The sequence below is a fragment of the Onychomys torridus genome, chromosome 21, assembly GCF_903995425.1.
Source record: "Onychomys torridus chromosome 21, mOncTor1.1, whole genome shotgun sequence".
NCBI lineage: Eukaryota > Metazoa > Chordata > Mammalia > Rodentia > Cricetidae > Onychomys > Onychomys torridus.
Genome location: NC_050463.1, coordinates 43,382,368 through 43,409,538, shown reverse-complemented (window position 1 = coordinate 43,409,538; position 27,171 = coordinate 43,382,368). Strand labels below are relative to the sequence as shown.

Here is a 27,171-nt window from a genome sequence, read left to right as displayed (position 1 = left end):
GATTCTTCTTTTGAGAATTCTCTGTTTAGTTCTTTAACCCATTTTTTAATTGGATTGTTCAGTATTTTGATGTCTTGTTTCTTGACCTCAAGCTCTACTACAGAGCTATAGTAATAAAAACAGCTTGGTACTGGTATAAAAACTGACATACAGACCAATGGAATTGAACTGAAGACCCTGACATTAATCCACACACACATGAACACCTGATTTTTGACAAAGAAGCCAAAACTATACAATGGGAAAAAGAAAGTATCTTCAACAAATGATGCTGGCAATAACTGGATGTCAATATGTAAAAGATTACAAATAGATCCATATCTGTCACCATGCACAAAACTCAAGTCCAAGTGGATCAAAGACCTCAACATAAATCCAGTTACACTGAACTTGATAGAAGAGAAAGTAGGAAGTAGTCTTGAACGCATTGGCACCGGAGATCACTTCCTAAATATAACACCAGTAGCACAGACACTGAGAGAAACAATCAATCAATGGGACCTCTTCAAACTGAGAAGCTTTTGTAGAGCAAAGGACACAGTCAATAAGACAAAAAGAGAGCCTACAGAATGGGAAAAGACCTTCACCAACTCCACATCTGACAGAGAACTGATCTCCAAAGTATATAAAGAACTCAAGAAGCATTTTGTTATTTCTAAAGGGAAACTAAAAGAAAGCCTTTAGGCTACCTTAACCAAAGCCCAGAATTTACCTAATCCCCACTGCCTGAGGCTGCTTGTAAAATGCACTGTGCATGTTCTACTATGTTTTTGACATGAGGAAACATATACCCATGAACTCAATGCAACATTACAGATTAAAGGCTAATTATGAAAACAGAGAAGACAGATGCTGTGTTAGAAAAGAACAAACCATGCTGTATTGCCTGAGCATTATAAGATGATCACACAAAACAACTGAGGTCTAGGGAGCAATAAAGACAGTGTTTCTCGAGGTTCTAGTTTGGGTATATACCGTGGCTTCACTGACTTCACTGTATTTGGATCTCTCTGCAAACTGTCCTGTGTTGCCAGTTTAATGCTAGAGAATACACTTCTTAGACTCACTTGTAATAGGTGTTGCATACATGACCCACTTTCTTCACATTTCATGCACATACAGCATGAAATCTGGGAGACAAAGCTATTCCAGAGGCTGGTGTTTTGCCGTTTCTGTGATTCTTCTCCCAGCAAGAATGAATAGACACATGAGTACCATAAATTGTATGTGCACAACTATAAAAGTGTACCAGTAAGCCCCTGTTGCCACAGTGAGAGAGTAGGTTAAAGAAAACCATGAACTTCCAAGCTTACGGCTTCCACCTTGGTGGATTCAGCATAGCATGGAAACACATCGTTTGGCGCTCTGGGTAGACTACAGCACCCCAGGATAGGTGCCCTGAAACACTGTCCTGCAACAAGAGGTAACTATTAGCAGCAACACCTATATAACTTAAGTCCTTAAGCAGCTCTATAAAGCATTAAAAAAACAAAACAAAAACAAAACAAAACAAAAAAAAACCCTCTATTTACAACATCAAGAATGTTTTCTGGGATCTAAAACTGAACTTGATTCATTTTAAAAAAATAACAACAACCTGATAACACCATTGCCAGGAGATAAGAAATACTATCTTCCTTAGCATTGGAGAATACAGCTTAAATAAAGAGCTAAAATTAGGCTAACATGCCATTTACCAGTCGGTATCTTCAGGAAGTTTTCCAAGTAGTCCAGTCTGCAGAGCAGACCTGGTTAACTCCCATGCCCCATGTCAGAGCACCAGTGGTAAACTGAGTAGAAACACGTCCAAAGCTGCCTCTGGCCTCCAACACACCACCACTGTCTACAGGGCTGTAGCACATGGCATGCAGTTGTTGCAAATGGAAAAGTGCTGTAAAGGAAAACAGCATGCTGTGGGGGTTTTTGTTTGTTTGTTTGTTTGTTTTTGAAAGATTTTTTAAAAAATTGTTTGTCTGTGTCTGAGTTGGAGTATATGCACAAAAAGCAGGTACCCATGGAGGCCAGAAGAGGGTACTGGATACTTCGGAGCTGGAGCTGAAGGTTGTAAGCTGCCTGACAGTGTTGACTCAACTCTAGTTCTCCACAAGAGCAGCAAGCACTTTGAACGGCTCAGTCCACTCTCTAGCACCCCGTGTTGTTTTAAATACAAAAAAGGAGGGAAATAAAGAACAACGTGCATGCTCTTAACGTCAGTGTGCTGGAGTAGAAGTAGGTGGAACGCACAGACATCACCAGCAACCCAGAGCACTCTATCAACTATTAAAGCTCTCTGTGGAGGGGAGACAGCAACGCTTCGGAGAAGATGCAGTAGAAAACTCCAACTGTAGGAGAAGAAAGAGTGCTTGTTTTTGAATCCTTGCTCTGAGCCAGGACGTTACAAAGTGCTTCACTTAATACACTGTGCAAACACTCAAAGGGAACAAATACACCAATAGTTGTTTTACTTGTGGCATGACTGGGACACAGCAGTAATACCAACACTTGGGAGGCAGAAGCAGGAGAGTTCAAAGCTACTCTAAGCTACATAGTAAGTTCACAGCCAGCCTACTACACACAGGGCAAGCTTACTCAGTGGGAAATCGTACATATTTTGGGTTCATAGGCCTTTCTGATATGCAAACAATATTTCTAGTACCCTGTGAATTATCATTCCATTTTCTTACTGGTGTCTTAGGATAAAAGTTAAAAGTTGTTTTATGTATATTTGCTTTAGAATTACTACTTTTATATCTAACTAAGAAGTCTTTGCCTACTCTAAGGTCACAAAGATGTCTCTCTTCAGTTTATCTTAACATGTAAGACTGTTTTTGCTTTAAGTGGCATTAGTAAGATTACTACCTTTCTACCCACTCAAAGCTTAATTAATGTATTATTTCCAGAATACTCTAGCATAATTTTTCATTTACTGCAGAGGAAGCTGTTCAAAAGCAAGGACACTGTTTACTCATTATTATAAAGTAGGTGAGTCTCCACAGTTAGTAGCTATAGACAACCATATGAAGTCTGGATTTACTGCATCATTTAAATGTTTGAGATACATTTTCAAGATGCGACGAGAGTAAACATTATTCAAATAGAATTTCACATCACATTTTAAATTCCTGTTCATCTTGGGAATCCTCTTAATTGAGAGGGTGTATCAAATGATTGGAATGTCATCAAGTAATCAGAGGCTAGAACTAAAACTATAAACATGCTAAGAAATACAGCCTTCAGGTAGGATGTGAGGTTCCATGGAGGTAAATAAAAGAAACTGAAAGATATCAAAATATGAAAGTCATAAAACCTATTTTATTTCATGAAATGAACCTAAATTTTATTTCTGTTTCTATGGATGGATGATGAGCTGGCTAATTCAAGATAAGATACATGAAATATAAAAGACCGTTTCCAAAGATAAATAAAACTGACATGTTCAGAAATGTATGTAATAATGGATTTCCTGTAAATATTTCCTCTAGGAAACACTTACAATGAGAAAGTGAGGCTGGCGAGATGGCAAAGGTAACTGTCGCCTGCCTTGATGACCTGGGCCCAACCCTCAGGACCCATGAGGTAAAGGCAGAGAAGTGGAGTCCCACAAGTTGCCCTCTAACCCCCACATGTGTGTCCACTCACAAAACTAATGTAATCAAAAATGAAATTGTACGCCCAGCTGGACCACACGTTAGCATGTAAGGCAGACAAGGTTCACCAAGCTCAGAGTGTGACCATAACTGTTAATGAATGAAAACATTCTCTTCCAGCATCATGAAGAAGAGGAAGGGCAAAATTTACCAGAGGGGGTGGTCTACCACAATCTCAGTGCAACCAGAGTCGGCAATGAGAAAACCATTTTCTTTCAACTTCACATACTAGGAGTAGAAAAGAGGCAGTTAAAAATGTGTCCCTAATCCTGAAGGTCACTGACCTCCATTTACTAACAGCAGCATGCCAGCTAAGCATTTCATTCTCACAACCCTATTCAAATTGGAGCAGTACCTACTTCTCAGGAGTGGCTCTGTGCAACGTTTTTGGCCTCCTGAAATTCATTTAGCTCCCTTTGAAGATACCTTAAATTTTATGAGCCTGAATATAGCCATTATGAAACCATTAGTTCTGCTCCTTGTGAGCTGCCTGTCTTTTTCTTTATGGTTCTTAGTTGTTTTGCAGAGCTGCCAGCTTAAGTCATGCTGGGATCAAGAATAATGGGCCTCGGCGGTTGTGTTCCTGGAGTTGTGTCCATGCCAATGGATACCTGCAAGCTCCAGAAGAGAATTTGACATCACTGCTGCCGTTGTTGCTGTTATAACAGTGATGACTACCGCTACTACTGTTTCTGGGATTGCCATTTCATAATTGGTTACCACAGCTAGCACAGTGGAGACCCTGGCAGCAAAAGTAGCTACTACAGTCAATTAATCTTTCATTCTATTGGGCATGACAAATTTAAATCAATAGTTATATACATTTCAATTGGCTTTGAAAGTTATAAATTTACAAACTCAAGTTCCATTTGCTCTCGGGATACCATCTTACAAGGACTCCAATTTGCAGTAAGGCTTGTTAAGGAAGGGAATGGCTCAGTTGCCTTTAGCCTACCGGCTATGGGTGGGTTAAGACTTCTGTTGGTCTTTTCTGTGTCAAATACACAGATTGCAAGCCCAACGCCACTTAGAGATGTTTGGCAACAGTTAACTCTGCAGCTCTCACACGACTGAGCCTGTATGATAATCAGTATTCAGAGACGGGTAATTCCTGGGGGGGGGGGGGGGCTCACCAACCTAAGACAAAACGCCTGTGTGGCCTGGACAGGTGTCTCTATGACCAGTAAGGTGACCTGCTGATGTCCCACACAACCTAAGTCAGAAGTTCATTTTTCAGTAAAAGGGGGGGACCTGTAGGGCCCTGGCCCCCATTTTGGGTAACTGTTGCATTGCTTGCTGACCTTGACCTTGATATCTCCCTATGCTAATTCCCTGTGAGATTCCACCCTCCTGAATGCTTAAGGGAAGCTCCTTGTCTGTGTATCCAGCAGACTGGGCGTTAACAGCTTAGATGCATGATTGTAAAACATCAGAAGTGGGGTTGGGGAGATTTAGCTCAGTGGTAGAGTGCTTGCCTAGGCTGGGGGTTCAATCCTCAGCTCCAAAAAAAAAAAAATCAGAAGCAAACTTCTGTCCTCCTGGGTTCTCCCATTGTGCTGTAAGCCTGTATTTAAGACCTCCTCCTCTTCCCATTTGGCATTCAAAAAAAAGAAGAAGAGGGGGTCAAGATCATGATTGGGAAACCCACAGAGATAGCTCACTGGTGCTAGCTGGAGCTCATTGACTCTGGACTGACAGCTCAGGAACCTGCATGGGACTGAACTAGGCCCACTGAATGTGGGTGACAGTTGTGTGGCTTGATCTGTTTGTGGGGTCCCTGGCAGCAGGACCAGGACTTATCCCAGGAACATGAACTGGCTTTTTGGAGCCCATTCCCTGTGGTGGGATACCTTGCTCAGCCTTGATACAATGGGGAGGGGCTAGGCTCTCCTTCAGTTGGTATGCCAGACTTTGTTGACTACCATGGGAGGACTTACCCACTCTGAGGAGTGGATGGGGGTAGAGTGAGAGGGAGGTGAGGAGGTGGGAGAAGGGGAGGGAGGGGGAACTGGGGTTGGTATGTAAAATGAAAAAAAATTTAATAAATTAAAAAAAAACTAAAAAAAAAAAAAGAAGGAAAGAAAAAATATATATCCCTGAAATGATACTTGTCATATTGATAGCAGCACGCAGCTAATTAATTTTGACTATGTAATAGCAGAAACAGTTTAGACCCCAAAACCAAATCAACAATTGCCAGCATAAAATTTAACATGAAATCTCATAAATATTAAGCATGCTACACAGTTCAAAGGTTACTAAGTAGTAATGGCATCTTTCAAATCTTACAACCAAAAAAAGCACCATTACCAAATGACCAGGGCACCTTCACACATCAAGTACGGCTCACATTCTGCTGCTGCTGTCATGACTTAAGGAGTGGCTTCTCTAGTGTCAGTTCACAAAGACTACCTTCAGAGACACTGGTTGGATTCAATTATACGTAAGGAATATAAACATCTCAGGTAGGGCTTGACCAGTGACCCTTCTCCAAAATATCCTTGAATAATACAGAGCACTTTTCTTCGAGTAACAACTGCAACACTTCCCTCCCAATTTGGAGTCTTCGGACTGCAACTCTCATTACTGCCGATGATGCTCAGAGGTCATCCCAGACTGTCTAATGAAACACTGTCTCCAAATAAAACAGTACAAGAACATCCAAACTGCAAAGAAACACTAGTAATGTGTGTGCGTGTATAATATGGCTTCAGTAACAACAACAAAAAATCCCCATGAGCCAAGAGAGCCACACAGAACGTCTGTACACATTCAGGAGAAACGTGGAAGGACAGACAGGCTGTGGACGGTGGAACACTCACAGCTATCCCAGAATGCAGAAGATGAATGGTATGGGTCGGAAAGTCTAGGACATCCAGGGCTACTCAGAGACCCTGTGGGAAACAAAACGACATCGAATAACAACACATAGAGCTTCAATGCTCCTATCTGGGCGGTGAGACTCATGGGATACGTAGACAGAGAGAAGGGGAGAAAAGAACTTGAAAGCATTTGATAACAGATTGTTGGCTGAATAACTTACTAAGAGAAGGAGAATATATAAGACACAAGATGCACCCATGCATGACTTGTTAAAAGTTAACAGATGCTACTATTTTATCATAAATGGCTCATCTCTAATTTTTTTACTTGTAAGAAATAAAATGTCCCAGAAATCTAACAGAAAACAAGTGATTACATGATAATAGAGAAAACTAACCAAATATACTTCCCAGTTAATCTGTAAATGTGATCTAAGTTCTTTCATAAATTTATCCAATTGCATGTGGATACTTCCACACATCTATACTTATATTAAAGCATTTTCTAACTATTAATTGACCAATAAATTTAAGATGGAGAAATTCTTAGAAAAAAGTGTAAGAGTAAATCTTCACAACCCTGAGTCAGGAGAGATTTCTTAGATACATTGAAAGCATAATTAATAAAGAAAATGCTATGAGCAGACATTAGACAACATTAAAAACATCTATACTTCAAAAGAAACCAGTAACAAAATGAAAATTCCTGTCAACATGGACATAAAAATATTTACAAATCACAAATCTGAGATGAATCTAGATAAAATACTTTTATCTAGAATCCAGAATATTAATTGAAAATTAATTTCCAGCTTAGTCACAAGACAAGAAACAAGGCTGGAAAATAAAATGAACAAAACACGTGACTAGCCCTTTCAACATAGCAATTAGCATATGAAAAAGAGTTCATGGCTATTAACTGCATAGGACACAACTAGGTCCTCAGCATATCAAGTATACAATAAGATAGCACACATATTAAATAAAAATCCAGTGGAGAAACAGAAGCTTTAACATATTTCTTGTGAGAATATAAAAAGGTTGGTGTGCTTTGGATATTAATTGGCACACCAAAGGGTAAGGTATTAAAGTTTTGGTCTTAGCACAGGACCAGAGGTCCCTGAGCTGGAACTGACCAGAATGTATCCACCTTGAAGACTCGTTTTCATAGTAGGTGACATGTAAGCTTCCAAAAGAGGGAAGCAACCAACAGTCCTACCTAGTTGTGACACCAATGAACCACAACAATAACCAGTATGGCACAAACGAAGGGCACAGTAGGTGGTCACCAACAGCTTTCTACTTAAACTTAAGTCTCACTCAACATGGGATTCATGCCTGGTACTGGAAACCTAGCCGACTACCAAGAGGGAGTGAAGCCATGAATCTTGGATGAGATCCTACAACTACCACTTCACTAAACCAGTATAATCCCTAACTGCATGCTAGTAACTGTTTGTCCTTATGCTGTCGGCTAAGTGTAGTCCTTATCTTCCGTCAAGGGAACTTCTCTTTGCAACTACAGTAATCATTACATAGAACCCAACCAATCCACATGCAGTCTAGAGTCTGCTCCCCAAGGATCCATCTACAAAACATCCCCACAACTAAGGCTCCAGGAACACTGAAGAAGGAAGGGCAGAAAGACTGCAGGATCCAAGGGTTCCAAGAGTTTTCTGTGAGACTATGTCTCCTAGTGATGTCAGGAGCAACCATTAATCTCACCAACATGACTACCTACAAATGAGCTGAACAAGGACAACATCAAGAGACATGCTAGAGAGCACAAAGGAAAGACCCCAAGGCCTCACTCCTGCATACATGAATGCTCAGAGTGGAGCAAATAGTCTTTCCCAAGGAAGAGCAAACCAACTGGTTATCCAGTATTAAATGGTCAATCCCAAAACCACACGTGTAAGTACCATTATACCGACTGACCAGGTTGTGTTTAGGAATACATAGGAATACAGTTATGCATATATGCATAAACAACAATTAATTAATAAAAAACAGGCTATGAATCTGAAACAGAATAAGAAGTATATGAAAGAAAATAAGGGGAGAAATAATGTAGTTATATGATACTCTCAAAAAACCAAAGTCATTCAGAAAGGTTTAGTCTTGTACTATTCAGACCAGAGATCCTGAGACACAACTAGACCCCAGGGCCTTGCCACCCTCGATGGACTGATCCAATGACATACTCATAATTTGATGGCACAACTGGGGTTGAAGGGAACACCCAGAGATGAGAACTAGTCAGATGAAGCAGATGGGTAAGTCTTGTTCTTGGTGGCTGGAGCCTCAGCCAGACTTCTTCCTTGGTCTTTCCCTAGCTTCTCTGTGCCACATGTGAGCCACTTTCCTCCACCATATATCCCTTCAAAGTGTGTTGCCTCACAGGCATTATCCCAGAAGCAACAAAACAAATCGCCCAAAGCTTGAACTTTGGAAAACATGTCAATGTTTTTCTTTATTTTCAGTTGTTTTTAATCAGATATTTTATCATAACAATGACAAGCTAAGACAAATATGCAGGCACTTTGGATAACAGGTAAGCAGCATACTCAGATATCAAGAACACAACACATAGCAGATTTATCCCAGGGCATCTGTGTGTGAAATACAAACACTTCCATACAAACACTTGAAGGCCAATGTTCACATAGTAACTAAGAAGTGGAACCCATCCAAGGCCCATCACTCAAGCCATGGAAAAGAAAGTACTTGCCATGATATGGAAACTAACTGCCACTATGCTTGCTTTTTTTCAAGTATTTCTAAACAGTCCTTCTACAAATTGAAAGTAGCAGTATGCTCAGAACATGCTTGTTCTCTAAACATTAACTAGTTCAACCATTTAAATTATAGCATCAAGTACTCATAGATAATTTTTCCCACAGTGAAACATTTTTTTAAATGAGAACCCTGTATACAACCCATTTCTATCTTTAATTAGAATTATCTGGAGAAAACCCCACCAGCTAAGTGATACTAGCTAAGCAAAATGTTAATGTATTCAAAATGGTTAAGACTTTTCAATCTAAAAAGCCTAATAACCAATACCAATAAGAACTGGGAATCTGAAATCTTGCCGTTATTCACAGAATTTGCATTTTGTTCTATTATAAACTATTTTTGCACACTGGAACAAATGCAGCATCTAACACATATAGTCTCTACTCTACTCACATGGATGTTACTGTATAATACCATCATTACTTTTTCTGAATATATAATAAAAATAATTTTCACAATGAAGTAATGGAAGTATTAAGTATGAGGCAGGTTATATATGAAATCTGCCTTCATTTATAAGTTATATTTAATATGGTTATTACCTCTACTGTTAATGTGCAATGCATGGCAGCTTATAGCTAAATACTACATTATACTCTGATAATAGTCGCTATAATATTCTGAAATGTGCTTCATTCATCAAAGCTTATATGAGGGTTTGGATTAGCACCTCATGAAATCTAGATCTATTACAAATGGCTGAAAGAGGAAAGAGGAAGACAGAAAAGCTTTTAAGAAAGAAAAAATAACCGCTTTGGAAGGATGCCTTTCCTGCCTAAGTGGACACAGAGGACTGCTGTGGCGGCAGCTTCATTGCTGACAAGAGGCTAACAGAGCAGTCTGTGCACACTTGTAGCAACACAGCACGGCTTAATCCAAGAAGTCACCGTGGGGGCAGGCTGACACTTTCTAATTCACTGTAATACCAGAAACAGGAAGCCCAAAAGTCAGGAAAAACTTTGAAAGGACTGTTTTAAAGGAGGATGGAGATTCAGAACAAGCCCGTGGGGCTGAGCTCAGCAGAAAGATGGTCAGACTCTACAGTAAACAGAAAAACAAGAACCCTCTCACAGTGACCAAATAAAGACAAGACTTGAGTAACCACCACGCATCCTGGAGAGGAACCAGGCATTGGATAATTGACCCCGTTTCATTCCACCTACAGTAGCTTTCAGACTCATTCCTTTCACACTTCTTAGCATACCTCTTGTAGAACTTTACCAATTAAGGGTGAGACACTAATATTTTCTCCTTCAGGATGGATCTGGAAATTCACTCTTTGGTAAAGAATCTGAAACAAGAAAGATTGTATTTTTGTTTTAATTTCCTTCTTTTCACATTGTAGGCCTAAAATTTAAGAAGTAGTGGGTTCCCCCTCTAAGGGAAGGTGGGGTTGTATTTGATAATGAACAGTCTGGTGCAACAAACTGTTGCCTAAACAAACAAAACAAACAAGGAGTTTAGGAATAGTTTCACAAGGAAGTGACAGCTTCAAGAGTGGGAATTATCTGTAAGAAGCCCGCCACAAGGGCAATGGAAAGGTGCAGTGGACAAGTGCAGTGGACAAACGCAATGGACAAGGGCAGTGGACAAACGCAATGGACAAGGGCAGTGGACAAACGCAATGGACAAGGGCAGTGGACAAGGGCAATGGACAAGGGCAGTGGACAAACACAATGGACAAGTGCAGTGGACAAACGCAATGGACAAGAGCAGTGGACAAACGCAATGGACAAGGGCAGTGGACAAACGCAATGGACAAGGGCAGTGGACAAGGGCAATGGACAAGGGCAGTGGACAAACACAATGGACAAGTGCAGTGGACAAATGCAATGGACAAGGGCAGTGGACAAACGCAATGGACAAGGGCAGTGGACAAACACAATGGACAAGGGCAGTGGACAAACGCAATGGACAAGGGCAGTGGACAATCGCAATGGACAAGGGCAGTGGACAAACACAATGGACAAGGGCAGTGGACAAACGCAATGGACAAGAGCAGTGGACAAACACAATGGACAAGTGCAGTGGACAAACACAATGGACAAGTGCAGTGGACAAACGCAATGGACAAGGGCAGTGGACAAACGCAATGGACAAGGGCAGTGGACAAACGCAATGGACAAGGGCAGTGGACAAGGACAATGGACAAGTGCAGTGGACAAACGCAATGGACAAGTGCAGTGGACAATGGCAGTGGACAAGGGCAGTGGACAAGGGCAGTGGACAAGGGCAGTGGACAAACGCAATGGACAAGGGCAGTGGACAAACGCAGTGAACAAACGCAATGGACAAGTGCAGTGGACAAACGCAATGGACAAGGGCAGTGGACAAACGCAATGGACAAGGGCAGTGGACAAATGCAATGGATGTTCATAGCATGAAATGCAAGGCTGCCAGGACCCTCCCTCTCTCAGCTGTTTCTCATCAAGCAGGTTCTCCACCTAACTCAGCATGGTTTTAGGGAGTTTAGCATCTTCCCAAGGCCAACTCCCACTCATCATTTCCCAAGGACACCAGGAGGAATTTATGATAACAATGGCTTTAAATAACATGGCTCCAGAGACGGGTCACATGATTATTTCCCATGTATTTTATTCTACATTTCCTTTATTTTTCAATCAATTATTTCCTAACATACTTGTAGTTTTACTCAAACCTCTTACACCCTTTCTTCCTTACTATAATAAAGCCAACAACACTACAGTATCCTCGGATTTTCAAATTCCTCTTTTGGTGACAACCGTAATTCTTCTAGAACATTTGTATGGTGCAAAAACAAACAAAAATTGACCTCGTGTCTCAGATACATACATTCAACCAAGTGAACTTCCCACGCAGCGGGACTTACTGTGTTTGTGACCACTCACCTCCGTCTGAAGAGAGCTGCTAGCTGCCAAAAGAAGTTCAATGCTGCTGGGAGGGCAGTGCGTCAGAGCGAAAGCCATGAGCTCCTGGCGACGGGCCAGGTCCCGGTAGCCTTCAGATTGGCCCAACTGGCTACAAACAGCCCAACTTCCCGGATATCCTGAGAAAATAGCAAAGAGGGCAAAAGAAAGAAAAAGGGGTTTGTGAAAAGGAAGAGTAATGTGAGCAAAGGTGAGGGAGGGTATTAGCCAGGGAGTACTAACGAGGTCTTGTGGTTCCAAGGCAAAGCAGTAGTCATTAACAATACAATGTGCACAAGCTTGAAAACCCAAGCTAGAAAAGACAGATTTGACCCGTTCATTATCCACAAAATTCAGGGCTACTCCAGACAAGTGTTTTTGACAGAACCCTTTACATTTCAGGATTGATAAATGAATGCAAATTATTCATTGAACTTGATGTTCAGTTAAAAAGGTGGATTCTGAATGCAAAATACTAAGAGTTTGACACCACCCAACCACACGGCACACCTGTGAACTGGAAAAAGCTCCAATACCATACCTTCCTTTATGACTACAAAGAGACGATCATAACCCCTTTTCTCTAGGGTTGTCAAAAGGACTAAATAACATTTGTCCTTGAAAGTGCAACAGAAATTGCAAACTACTACAAAGATAATTGGAGCAGGTACTCACACAGAAACACCCACTTCACAGAAGACAGACAGCTACAGTCAGGGTCAAAGGGAGTGAGCCCAAGCCTCAGCAGATATTTTCTTACAATGTCACACTACAAATTCCTTAAATACACTTATTCTCATCTGAAGGTATTCCAGCCTGACTGTAGCTTTTGCTCTAGGATTAAAAGCATCCACCCAGGATCATGTCTCTAAATATGTACACTAAAAATTAATTCAGGAATTAACCTTATGGAAGTAATTTTCAGTACAGGATTTGTACAAAAAAAAATGACTCTGAACTTCATGTGGCAACATCACAATTAGCTGTCATGAAGGTTTTCATGGGTTTTTTGTTTTTTGTTTTTTTGGGGTTTTTTTTGTTTTGTTTTTTTGTTTTGTTTTGTTTTGTTTTGCAACAGGGTTTCTCTGTGTAGCCCTGTCCTAGAATTCACTTTGTAGATCAGACTGACCTTGAATTCACAGAGATTTCCCTTGCCTCTGCCTTGCAAATGTTGAGATTAAAGGTGTGCACCACTACTGCCCAGCATGGAAAGTCTTTTCTAATGATAAGGTTAGGAAGTTCTGTATTGACTTCCAGAGTGTAAAATTATTTGTAGATTTCTTGCCAAAGATTATGACCTTGACCAAAACTTTAGCCAGGTTCCTGTGAGCCATGTTCTAGGCCAGGCCTCAGTCTGGCCCTAACAGCTCATGTTTGCAAAACTGTTGAATCTGAGCATGATCCACACCCTTGACACCAGATGGAATATCACAGCTGACACCTGCCTTTTCCCCTAGACCCGCCTTCAAAGACCTTCCTGAAACAACCCAGCAATGATTCCTCTTCCCTGATCCTCTCGTCTTTTCCTTTCCCATCAACAAACCACTTCAGCTGGCTCCCAGATGAAATGCCCACCTGTCCATGATGTGCAAGGAGCTGGGTCTGATTCCTCTCACATAGCAATCCTAAACAGCCTTCCTTAAAATTACTAGTCACTGACAACGTCCATACAAGGGGCTGGAGAGGGAGCCTAGCAGTAACAGAGGCCATTAGCCACAAGAAGCCCCAGGGCATATCCCCAGCAACAAACAAGTGCTGGGATCCTGAGTGAGCAGTGCAGGCGTTCCCACAGGGCAGCACTGGAGTAAAGGTTTCCCATGGAGGGCTCATGGTAAGAGGGCACTGTGTTTTCTTCCATGGAGGAATGTGTGCTTTGGAAGAGAAATTATTCCACAATAAACTCTCAGTATTCTTTCTTTCAAGTTCTTTCAGAAACTTTAAATTCAATTTTTAAAATATTTAGGCCAAGCCTCTTCCCAATTTTTCAACACAGTTTTTTTCTTACATTAAGATATAGAAATATTGACTATCTCATCACAAATTATAGGTATTCTTCCAAATTTTATTTTCTATAATACATAAAATAGCATTATTTTATTATACTATTATTTATTATATTATTATTCCTAAAATTATGAGCACATTTTAGACAGGGAATGTAAAATAAACAAAATTAGAGATAATCTATTGCACTTGAGTCCATTCAAATATTGATATTAATAGATAAGCACACAGCATACATGCTTGTTGCTAACAAAATATTTCTCAAGCAAACATGTGCCTGGCCTAGCCATCAGGCTGACTCATTTCTGAAGAGCCCATCTCCATTATATATCATGGAGAGGATGTGAGCAAAGCGCTGAACTGTCTACTCACCTGCAGCCATCAGCTCCTGACAGTATGTACTGGCTGTCTTGTAGTCGTGGACATGCAGTGCCTGTTCTACTAACAGGATCAGAACCTGGCCACGCCTTTCTTCTGGGTCTTCACCTGTGCACACATGCAGATGACATGAGGCTTAACCAATCAAGTTCATTAACAGCGTATTTCAAATGCACAAGTAAAACAGATTAGATTGATTGTTAGTGATTGGAGGATAAAGGTTACAATAAATTTGACCTTCCAATCTACTCATTGTGCATGCAAGTCCTCCTTAGTATCTGAAGAGATCATTGATTAATATTAGTTCTTAAGATACCCAAATCTATCTATCTCTCTCTCTCTCTCTCTCTCTCTCTCTCTCTCTCTCTCTCTCTCTCTCTCTCTCTGTCACACACACACACACACACACACACACACACACACACACACACACAGAGTCTGCAGCCCTACAAATGACTTATTCTTTCCTCTACTAAGGAAGAAGTCTATACTTCAAGAACAGGCTATAAAATGAGAGCTGGTAAGATAACTAAGCAGGTAAAGGTTCTTGCCACCAACCCTTATGACCTCACATCAATCACCAGGACCCACATGATGGAGGGAATGAACTAACTCATCCAAGTTCTTTTCTGACTTCTGCTCTTATGCCACACACTAGGAACAAAATGTAAAGCCCAGACAAAGCCTACTCAAAACTGATGGAGAAATGCTGACTGGGAGGATGAGTGAAGAAGGTAATAAAATTATACTATTTTTTCATCTTAGAATTCATGTACTAAGACAGATGTGGTGGCACACACCTACAGTCCTAGCACTGACAGGAGGGTGTCAAGCATGAAGTCAACAGGGGCAGTACAGTGATTCAAAGCCATAAACAGAACTTGTCTCAAAGCTAAGCCGCCACCACCAATCACATCTTTGAACAAACTGTGGGCCCTTCTAAACCTCAACTCTGCGCTTGCTGTCCACACTGCGGTCTCAGCAACGACCTCCCCAATTAGCTTAGCCAGAATCCCCCACTAGGAGGATATTTTACTGCCTCATCTCATATATTCATTGCTCCTCTGTAAATATTTGACCATTCTGGGCTCTTAAGGAAGAATTCCATATCCTGTTAGGTTCAGTGAGTGGAATCCTCTCATCCCTTGATGGATACTCTTGGTAATCTTACACACACTTACACACACACACACACACACACACACACACACACACACTCACAAAGAGCACACAGGTACACTAGTATTTGCAGTTCAGCCTTTCACTGAGAAGCCAAAGCAGGAGAGGACTCCAGCACCTTGACTTCCTACGTAAGCACACAGAAATCCAGCCCACTGGAAGCAGTAAGACGCCACAGAGCTACAGTAGACCCATTCAGTTAGCATTGCCAAGGTAATTGAGACTATTGGGATGCTCAGAATTCAAGAAAGGCAAAACAAAGTTTGTACGCCCATTACTACAGTTATTGCCTCAGATATGTGTATGGCCTTCATGGTATTCTGTGCCTTAGTGAGTAGAGGAGTCCTGAACAAATGCTCAAAATGGAGTATAAAAAAAATCACTTTCCTTCTGTTTCAATATGTTGGTAGAATAGTAAGACTAAGTTGATGCTGCAACATACTATTTGAAGATGCTTCAATGCACAGCAAACCTGCACACAGCTAGCTATTATGATACAACACATGTCCATCAGAGTTTAAGGATTTTAATTCCTTATTAATCTATGTATGGTTGCATATTTTTGAGACAGCTTCTGTAGAAACCAGACATCTCTGGGAGCCCTACATGGCCTGAGAGATGATACTAGAACATGTGTCAGCCTGGGCACCAGAACAGTGACTCCTTATCATCGCAAGTGCATGGGACTCTCTCATAGCACTGTCCTTGAGAATCTATAGTCATGAGAACCACCACATTCACTATGAACTTGCTATCTTAATTCTTCTTTCCTTTGTGCTCAATGTACATCCATTTTCTATCTTGTACCCACCTGAATTTGCTGATATAAACTTTGAATAACTGTGGGACAGTACAGACCTGGACTTTTAAATAAGAAGACCTCAATTTCAGTGTTGAACAGTTAATGCCAGGAGGTACCAGGCACTCAATGACTACACAGGCTACAATGGAGGGATTTTGCTTTGAATTCATCCTTATAAAAATTTATGACGCCAGTCAGTGGTGGCGCACACCTTTAATCCCAGCACTCAGGAGGCAGAGGCAGGTGGATCTTTGTGAGTTCGAGGCCAGCCTGGTCTACAGAGTGAGATCCAGAAAAGGCTCAAAGCTACACAGAGAAACCCTATCTCGAAAAAACAAGAAAAAAAATTTATGACACATTCCTTATATTTAAAAGGAATGTCTGAGAGATAAACATCTAAATACAAAGACCTTTAGAAAATGAAAACTTTAGTTGAGACAATCAGAGACCACTACCTATCCAAGTAACACTCACAAGGACTTAGGGGCTGGTTTTTGCTAAAAGCACTGACTCTTCCCTGGACCTGCAAATGTCCAGTAAGTGCCAAAAAGCTTGATAAACATCGGCCTCTCTGTCTCCATTGCATCCATCTTCTTCCCCGAAGTCACTCTGTCCTTCAGGCACCTCAGGTTCCAGAAACAACAGGTCTAACAGATAAACAGCTGGTAGAAGTAGGATCTATCCCCAAGCAGCCGTCACTGTGGTACTGAAACGAGGCCAGCCAGGCCAAATCTCGACTCCTCTCCCTTCCCTGTATAATCTAGACGCTCCGGATGTTTCCCTGGAAGTCTGAAGTAACATCACTAATGTTCCTTACACCGTTAGTTTAGCTACTAAACTTCTTTTCGTACTTTTTACCTTTGCTCTTTGGGGTTTGGGGACAGGTGGCCAGACCTCACATGTAGGCGTCCTCAGAGCTGAGCCTGTGATCTAGGACTCTACTAATCAAGGCACGAATCCGAACCACCAATTCACCTCTAAGTAGGATGTTTCCACTTCAACCAATATTTGCTTTTTCTAGTTTTGCTTATTTTCTTAAACACCTTACAGAAGTTTTCCCCTTCTATTTCACAGAAGCCTGAATCAATTCAGGTTTGATTCTGCCCGATTCATGATGCCATCGGCTAAAATAAACTGATTACACTTTTAATGGATCTCCATTTAGCTTTTGAGAAGCCTGTTAAGCTTCCTACTGCAAAAAACCTCAGTGTAGTAACCCCAACCCTAAATCAACAGTTTGGAATAGTCTCCCTCAACATTTTAGCAAATATTAAGACCTTTTTAAAATAGCATGCACATATCTCAGTAATGCTGACATAGGAATGTCAGGAACAGCAAGGATTTTTTTTTCTAATATCTTAATGAAATTTTTCTATTATTTTAAAAATCTTATGCCCAGTTCAACTGCATATACACTTTACCTGTCATAATACCCAGGAAGTTAGCACGGTCCAAGCCAAGGGCATTATGAAAACCTAGATTATATATTCCTTTAAATAAAAAAGTGTTATGCTACTTACAAGTGTCAAAGGCACTGGTTCACCACCACTCCCCAAAACTAGCTAAGTTACATGACATTTTTGTCTTAGCTTCCCTGAAAAGGTAGCAGCGTGAAAGAAGGTATAGTTCAACAAGTAATAATAAAATAATTCACTGGAAATATGCTAAAATTTAACTCAAACTTATTTCGTATGGATAATATCATGCTATATTTTTCATTTAGAAAAGGAAAAACAATTTTCCCTCTACCTTTAATAATTCTTATTTGAGAAGACTTCCTATAAAAAGTCAGCTTAACTAAAAATAAAAAAATTTTAAAAAGGTTAACAATATGCATACTTCCTATACATATGGGGGTGCCCCAGCAAGTGACAAACCCCAAGGCAGCATCTTGGACCCACCACATCCACTGACTGAAAGAAAGACCCTTCCACACTTTCTTCTTGAAGCCTCCCCAGACATTCTCTGTTAAACTGGCATATAATCCTTTATTTCTTGATTTCCTACCTAATACTCTTGAAATGTTTGCATTTATGCACAATATAAACAATAGTGAAAGAGCCAGGTGTATTTTACCCACCTTAGAGGTCTTGGCTAGGCTCCAAACATGAAACTCATTGTTGAAGACAATATGCAAGCCCCTAACAGCTAAATGGAAAGGCTAGTCCTGGATAATTGTAGGAGGCCAATGTAGTCACAGAGAAGGACTCACAGATGTAAGGGGTGGGGTGAGAGGCTCCTGTGCACAGCAGTCTTAGGCCACATGTGGGGAACCAGACCAGCTCCTGCCCTGTGAATCTCAGACTCAACCAAGCCACCTCACAGCAGCAGAAGCAACCTTGTGCAGATGTCTCTTGGGCTGTCTTTACTCTGCTTCTCTGGGAGAAGCACAAGTAACAGAGCAAGGGATTCCACCTGTTCCTTCTCTTTTTATACATTTATTTTAATGGATAGGCTCTCCATATGTAGCCCAAATTGGCCTCTAACTCGTAATCTTCCTGTCTCAGCCTCTCCAAGAACTACAAATATTTACATGTGCTAATACCTTTATGTATTATTTTCTCTTATCTAAAAATCAATAAATCCCATACCTGACGATTTCTGCATGAATAGTCATATAACTGTAGAAGTGTGATGAATGAGATAAAATACACAGAAGCCACTGAGTGCCATCACACAACATCAGAATAAAAGGGGAAGGTAGCAAGTCACCCAGCTGGCTAAAAACCAAACTATGTAACTTCTCTAATCCTGTGTCTCTCAAAATGAGATTCACCTCTCTACCTATGAGGCACACAGTAAGAAGGAGCAGAGACAAATATTAAAGAATGAAACTGAATGAAATATTAAAGAATGAAATTGAAATAATTGTTAATAAGTTTTATGTGAAGAGTGGCCTAATAGCAATGATGAAGTCCAAAGTTACTTAGCTGAAAGTTAAAATCTGGTCAGGTAATTCAAAACTAAATATGGAGAAGAACAGGCCTTCAAAGACTGATGCCTAGGAAATGTTGCTAAGCAAGTAAATTCTTAGGGGGAAGAGCCAGGAGTGTGGGGCTTCATGAAGAGCTATGAAAGAAACAACTCATGGCTGGCTATGGTGCTCATGTGTGTCATTCAGCACTTGGGAAGCTGAGGAAGGTTTGGTGAGAGGCTAGCCTGGGCTACATAACAAGCCTGCTCCTTCAGTGGTTTGTCTGAAGATCGTTAGTGGTTCCACAACAGACAGCTCTGAGTATTGAAGTACAATGTATACAGTATGTCTGCACAGAGCTCTATGTTCCCTTCTGAGTAAGAGGCCGAGGGCCCCTCCCCCTGACGATGAGTCTTTGTTATTTATGGTGACTCTCCCTCACCCACAGCTGACTTTTTGAAGTTTGGAGTAGCATGATGGAACTGAGCACTGCCCTTTGCTTTGTACTGAGGACATGAGCCATACATGGACCCACTGTACTCTATGACACTGTCTGTGCAGCCCTTCCCCCAGTCCCTCTGCATCATTCTGGTTCTCAGCCCCATGGTCACAATATACAGTGATCGTGTTCGTGTACCTTTAATTACTTAGTGGGGGTCCTAAAACAACAAAGTGATGTCTGCCCTTTGGGTACGCCAGAAACAAATAAAGCCTAAAGGGCAACCTCTAAGAAAAAGGTGAAAGATCCTGGCTTAGTAAACATAGTAAGAACAAGTCTTCAGCCTAAATAAACTGAAAAAGGGAAACTTCGCGGCGGCAGTTTTATCCTAACACCTCCAACTGCAAGAGCCGCGGTGAGTGGGGAGGGGCTGGGTTAAGACGGAAAAGACGTTAAATCTGATACCTGATAGCTGCCTTCGCGTAAAGGCACACAGCTCACACTATCAATTTGCTGAACATATCTTATACTTTAGCATTATGTTTCAATGATGAGACGCACGTGAGTGTTTGTAAAGTGAGTGTGGCCCATTGGGGGTGATCTCAAGTTTGAGAACTTAAGTTGCTGCAGTAAAGAAAGCAAGTCCAAGCACCACGCATCTCCACACGCTGCTATGGTGTCCTCAGAAGGGATGCTCTCCTAGTAGAACTGTTTGAAGGTTGCCAGGTCCATTCATTATATGTCACAAGCAAGGCAAGACACTCTCCTAACAGGGGCAGAGGAGATGCACACGGCATCTTTAAAAGCTGGGTCCTAATGAAATCCATCCTTCAAGTTCAAAGACCTTGCTACGCATGCACTCAGTTGGGCCTCTTGTCACTAGACTATGGGTAACCAAAGGGGATAGCTTTCCTGTTTCCTAGATGTGTGATCTGGACAAACAAAGCTTAGAAATTTATAACACGTGTGCATGCGCACACACACACACACACACACACAAAATCAAGATCAAACCATTTTTCTGAGTCTACACCCAATGTTCTCCCAGGTGGCCCAATATGCTTGAGAGAGAAGCACAGTCCCAAGACCTTTCCAAGTCTGTAGCAGACATCAATGCTCTGCTCCACGCTGAGAAGTAGTAACACACGTTTACTAGAAGTATAGGTCTTCATACGAGTTCCACTTACTGGGAGACTTTGAAATAGTGACCTATGTGTCTACTAAATATACTGAATTTTTAAAGGTTAGAAATAAAAACAAATTCTCTTTACTTTTGAGACTATCTCTTGGTTTAGACTACAAAAATATTCACACCATTATTAATGAGACAAAATACCCAACAATTATTCTTACGGAAATTTGTGTATTGTGTGTATGTGTGTGTGTACATGTATGTATATACATATATATAAAATAAAAATACAAAACTGGCACTAAACTATTCTTGCAGGTACGAGCACTGTGGTTAATGAAGCAGGAAATGTAGAGTCAGAGATTTTCCTTTAAAGTCAGGCTCCTACTTCATCCTGGAAGCAGAGTGTTCAACTTCTGGACTCCTGGATTTCTAGTATAAAATGGGAAGCTAACCACCACTGTGACAGTTTCAGAGAAAACTGGATGAGATAAAATGTATGAAAACTTTGCCAAATAGTAAGTGCACAAAATACTCTAACAAGTATATCAGAACTATCAGACTAGATCTGGGTTGTGATCTGGTACAGTGGGCGCTTCTCAGGGGAGTCATCTGAGCAGTAACAATGGCTTCTGCTGATTCACAACCACAAACCCTGAAGAAGTTTGCTTCCAGGGCATCTGGTTTCCACAAAACTTCAGTACAAACATATACTTTTATAACATGCCAACATTCCTAGAAAACAGTGTTCCTTGGTAAAGAAAAAAAAAAAAAAAAAAGATGTTCTTCTGGTGCCATTACACAAATCCTGATGTTCACGTAGGCTGATGTGAAAAATGGCACAGGAGTTTAGCATGTGAAAGACTTACGTGCAACCCTCAGCAGCTCGGCGAGGCCCAGAAGCTTGGCTGATTGTTTGTAGCACGTGGCGGACTGGGAAACACACTCCTTGATGAGGCTGATCCGATCAGAACACAAGCGCACTAAAAAAACAGACAATGAAGAACTGTGTGAAGACATAAAGGGTGTCACAAACATTCAAGTGTAAGGGGATCAAAGTGAAATTATTAATCTCAGATTGGCTGCAGTGGCATACCCTTGTAATTAAACAGTGCTGAGGCCAAGGCAGTAGGGTCATATATTTGAGTCCACCTGAACTAAGTAGTAATAACTCATCTCCTCAAGCCCAGGCCACGTTCAAAATATACATATTGTAACACACACACACATACACACGGTTTGAGATGGGGGTCTCACTATGTAGCCCTGATTGCTGATTGCCTGGTTGTGCAAGAATCCTCCTGCCTGCCTCCTGAGTGCTGGGTTTACAGGAAAGTTACCGCTAAGCCTGGCTTCTAACAGCCAAATTCTAACTCAACCTCACCCCAGGCTGGAGGGCGGGAGGCTCCCAAGGGAACTATGTTCGACTTCTCCCAAGGCTAAGCCCAGTCCCCTCACATAAACTAGCACTCAGGAAAATGAAATGCCTCACCAACCAATTCATATCATAGAGCAAAGAACATTTAAAGGGGAAAAGTCAAAGGATATCAAGTGAGCTCCAGGGGTTAGTGGTTCTTACTCATAGTAGCATAGCAAGGAGGACGGCATTGCTAGGCAGCTGGCTTGCAGTAACCATGACAACTGCATCAGCAGCTAACATTAAAATAGAGATGAACTGTGTCTCACACTGGGTCTTATGTGTAACAACCACACAAAGCCCACCCTAATAAACAGGTTATTGTTTCATGGGAAGAAACTGGGGTACAGAGAGCTTTAGATACTTTAACAAAAGTATCACCGAACAGAGGCAGGTCCTGAATTCAATCCAACTCCCTAAATTTTGTCTGTGGCTTTCATCTTTATTCCTAAGTCCGTGTAAATCCTTATACAGCCTGCCCTTTGAAAGCTGCTCCTGTGTAGTTGGCTGAGAGGGAGCACACGTCTTAGGGAAATGAAGATATGGTGGGTTCTTTGGAATTAGCCTTCTGGTTTTACCTTTTTATTTTAATGGAATCCGGGCCTCATAGAAAGGTTACAGGTGTGTTGCAAAGATATATCCATTGGGATATTGTATAAAATGGATTCACCAGCTAATAATTTCTTCTACTCTTATACATACAATCATACACCCATACACTCACACTCACCCCCGTCCTCTGGATGCATACATACATACACAGACACATACTTTTTTTTAAACCACTTGAGAAAACATTGCAAACCACATGCCCTCTACACCTCAGGATTCCAGTGTGTATGCCCCGAAGTTCAGGATGTTTGAGGATGGACAGCTGTACATCACAGGACACTCATCCTGCCCAGGACTTTATGTAAGACATAAGGCGGATGTTTCTGTTAGCTCCTTCAGGATTGCTGCAGTCGGTCCTACATCGGAGTACCACCTCTCAAAGTCAACTAAGGGCCCTAGTTACCCACCCCAGGCTCACAGCCCAAAGGTCCACCGCGCTAACTGTAGGCTTGCTCGATGACTTCTCAGGACAATGAATGAGAAGTGAAAATGCCGCATGTGAGCCAAGGCCACCTCCTGGGACCCCTGCTGCGATTTCCCTCTGCATGTCTCAAGGCATGCAGCGTTGACCACAGTGGGCATCCAGTCACATAATCCAGCCTGTGAGCCGCTGACCCTTTCCATTTTCCAGTATAACACAGTGCAGTCGTGTTTTTTGAAGGCCTATGTCCAAGGTGTCTACGACTTGATTTTAAAGTGTGGGCTTTTCCCTAAGTATCTGCTGCCATTTTACATGTTTTCCTCCAGATTCCATAATATAATGACTATGAGACAGTTACTTTTTTACTTCCTAACACAACATTTAAAGCAAAGCCTGTTATGGATATAATGCTTCCACACACACAAAAAAAGCTGGGCCTTCTATACCTTGTATGGCTAGTGTGCTTCAAATGGACGTTCTAAAGTAAGGCAGTGAGTGGGCTGACTTCCTTACTGTTACCACCTCCTTCCAACCACAAACAAGGCGGGAAACTGTAGTACTGGATCATCATCATGCCATGTTTCCATTCAATGAAACACTTGTTTTCTTCATTCATCCTGAGCAGTGTTTACTAATAATAGATAAGTATTAACTTGGACAGTAAGAGTCTAAGTGATTACAATTACCACACAAAAATCACTCTTTTTTATCTACTATCTACACTGCTGGTACAACTAATACAACAGTTTTAGTCTTTTACTGAGCATCTTAGGATGACTAACTATATTTCAACAAATGATTTATAAATATACTTGAGTTCTTGCACCCCCGCAGAAGAGACCCATGAATCAAAATTTTCTATGTGCAATAGTTAACAAACCTGAAAATACACACATATACATCTTTTAATAACTAAAGATATCTATCTCCCTATAGATTTCACAGGAGTATCACATATTTTAAAGCCACTATAAAACATATGTACACACAGAGATCTTAAACATAATAAAAAGCATTTTGGTATACCTACACACACAAGTAACTCTCAGACGACTTACAGAGGGAGTAACTTGTGCATAATACTGCTCTTCCTGCTTCCTGTGAGTTCATTCATCATTATTTGATTAGTGTCACTGGTCTCCATCTGCTAAGATGGAGCAACTTCTGTCCCAAAAGCAACAGCTTCAAAGACAAAGCAATGGGACAAAATGAACTATGAACACTGGCTTCCTATGTATGAAGAACATTATCCAGTATTCCTAAAGATGACAAGTAGTGCTGGCCACCCGGATTGGGGGGAAATGCAGTTGACTATACAGGAGTGAGAGGCTCCTCCTCCACATACACAAGCTTAATGCCAGACATTGTGATAGCTAATTTCAAATCAACACAGGAAGCTGGTAAGCCCCCAGACATTACAGCAATGACTCCTTCCTTCAGAAACTTCCCAGAAGGTGCAACCTTAACGAGTTTAGTTGTAGATATTCAAACATGCATCTGATGACAAAAACCACTACCAAACATGCTGCTAACTGATCACCAAAGAACTCAGAACTCAGCATTCTAAAAGAACCACAGCATGCAGAAAAGTTTTGTACAATACATCAATCAGATCAGATTATTTAAGTAGCAAAAATTCTCACTCAGCTGAATGTGCATGCACACATGCATGCACATATACACACACATACACAATGCTGCAATTATTTATCCTAATAAAAGATAAAAAAGAAAAAAAAAACTTAATATGTTCTAGAATCTTCCTTTACTGAAATTAACAATATATTCTGGGGGGGAGTAGCTAATGATTAAAAATTTTAGAATAAGCTGAGATAGTTTTTAGTAACTTTGATTAATATTCATAATTTTTAAGAAGCTTTGAGTTCAAAAGTTGCACTAATGGTGCATCCAAATAGACTGTCTATGACTTATCAATCAAACCATCATCTTACATATATACTCAGGTCCAGACAATGACATTCAGAGTAATAACAACAGCCATTTCTGTCTTTCAAGCACAGCAGCGTTTACTGAGAGGGAAACTTGGAGTAAAACCACAATGAAAACCCATACTAAGTTTAAAACTCTGAGACTGTGACTGCCGGTACCTCCGCAGGCCCAGTCAATGCCAATACTGCAGGGGACAAAGGAACTCACTAGCCACTAGCACCTGAAGGAACTGAGGCCTCTGCTCCTGTGTTATTTTTGAAAGGAGAGAGGACAACTATGGGGGAAGTTTACAAAAAAAAATAGATGACATGAATGCAGTTATACTCCGCCATCACTAGTTCCAGCCAGTTCGACAGTTCTACAGTAGCCAGCCACGTGCACTTCTGCCTAGGCAACCACCTCTTCATTCAGGGACCTGGAGTCCTGGATTTGAAGACACTGAGGATACAAGACTCTCTTATCAGCTATGGTCAGCTAAACCTGCAATGCTGCAATGCACCATCCACCATCCTCATAGGTAAGGGACAAGCTGTGTGACCAAAGTCTGTCTGGACAGCTACAATATGCCTGTTATGTTTAGGCAAAGGAACCCAAGCAAAGTGAAAATATCATTGGCAATTAAGTTCTGAGCAAGAATTCTCTCTCGTTACTTTTAAGTCAAGCTTGGGGTTGGGTAGCTAGTTAATAATCTATGAAAGTAAAATACAGGAATAAGTTTTATGTCAACACTGAAGTAAATCTACAACTGTCATCCATAAAAATAACAAGTGTCTATATTTGTTTTGATCCAATGGCCTCATGCTCAGTTGTTCTGTCACTACTGTTATGTCTTGAAAGGTTATAAAGAAGAACTTTTTGAAAATTCATAGCAGAATGTTTTTTCTTCATATTTCATTGCAAAAATAAAAAAGAAAGACAATAGAATCCATTACTAATGTATTTAGATTATCAAAGATACTTTCAATGCAAAAAATAAAAAGGAACACTACTTAATTGGTGCAAAATAAGTCAGCAATGCAATACCAAGCAGAGGACGTACCTTGCAAAGGCAAGATCTTTACCCCAAATTCTTCAAGATACCCCAGAGCTTGAATGAGGTCCAGTTCCTCCTGAATGGCAGCCGGCCTGTCTGTTATGAGCTGTAAGCAGCACCTACAAGAAATCAGATAGATTTTGAAAAGCAGCAGCATTAATTCACCCAAATTACCTTTCTATGTTGAGCAAGACATGCTGCAACACTTATTTATCCAGCATCTACCAAACACCTGCTCTGCTAAAAGGCTGTCCACTCTCCCCACATCTATTCAACATAGGACTTGAAGTTCTAGCTGGAGCAATAAGACAACTGAAGGAGATCAAGGGGATACAAACTGGAAAGAAAAAAGTCAAAGTATCATTATTTGCAGATGATATGATAACATACATAAGTGACCCAAAAAAATCTACCAGGGAACTCCTACAGCTGATAAACACCTTCAGTGAATCTTGGCTCGATGCAAAATTAACTTAAAAAAAAAAAAAATCAGTAGCCCTCCTACACACAAATGACAAATGGGCTGAGAAATAAAACAGGGAACATCACCCTTTATAATAGCCACAAATAACATAAAATAGCTTGGAGTAACTCTAACCAAGCAAGTGAAAGGCCTGTACGACAAAAACTTTAAGTCTTTTAAGAAAGACAATATCACAAGATGGAAAGTTCTTTGTAGTGGATAGCCATCCCAGCATTGGCCTGGAAGTTCCAACCCCCACTGAGGCTTCGGT

The 27,171-nt window shown here is 40.9% G+C and overlaps 1 protein-coding gene across 2 annotated transcripts in view; it reads right to left on the bottom strand.

Moving 5' to 3' along the window:
• The window catches only part of Nbas (NBAS subunit of NRZ tethering complex), a 288,955-nt gene that overhangs the window by 129,119 nt on the left and 132,665 nt on the right, over nucleotides 1–27,171 (bottom strand). For both annotated transcript variants that reach the window (XM_036170649.1, XM_036170651.1), the window contains exons 32-36: nucleotides 26,444–26,556; nucleotides 21,874–21,987; nucleotides 14,533–14,646; nucleotides 12,139–12,296; nucleotides 10,473–10,559 (exon numbers count right to left, since the gene is read on the bottom strand). In XM_036170649.1, coding sequence (XP_036026542.1) covers nucleotides 10,473–10,559; nucleotides 12,139–12,296; nucleotides 14,533–14,646; nucleotides 21,874–21,987; nucleotides 26,444–26,556 — 586 coding nt within the window. The remainder of the gene's footprint in view (nucleotides 1–10,472; nucleotides 10,560–12,138; nucleotides 12,297–14,532; nucleotides 14,647–21,873; nucleotides 21,988–26,443; nucleotides 26,557–27,171) is intronic.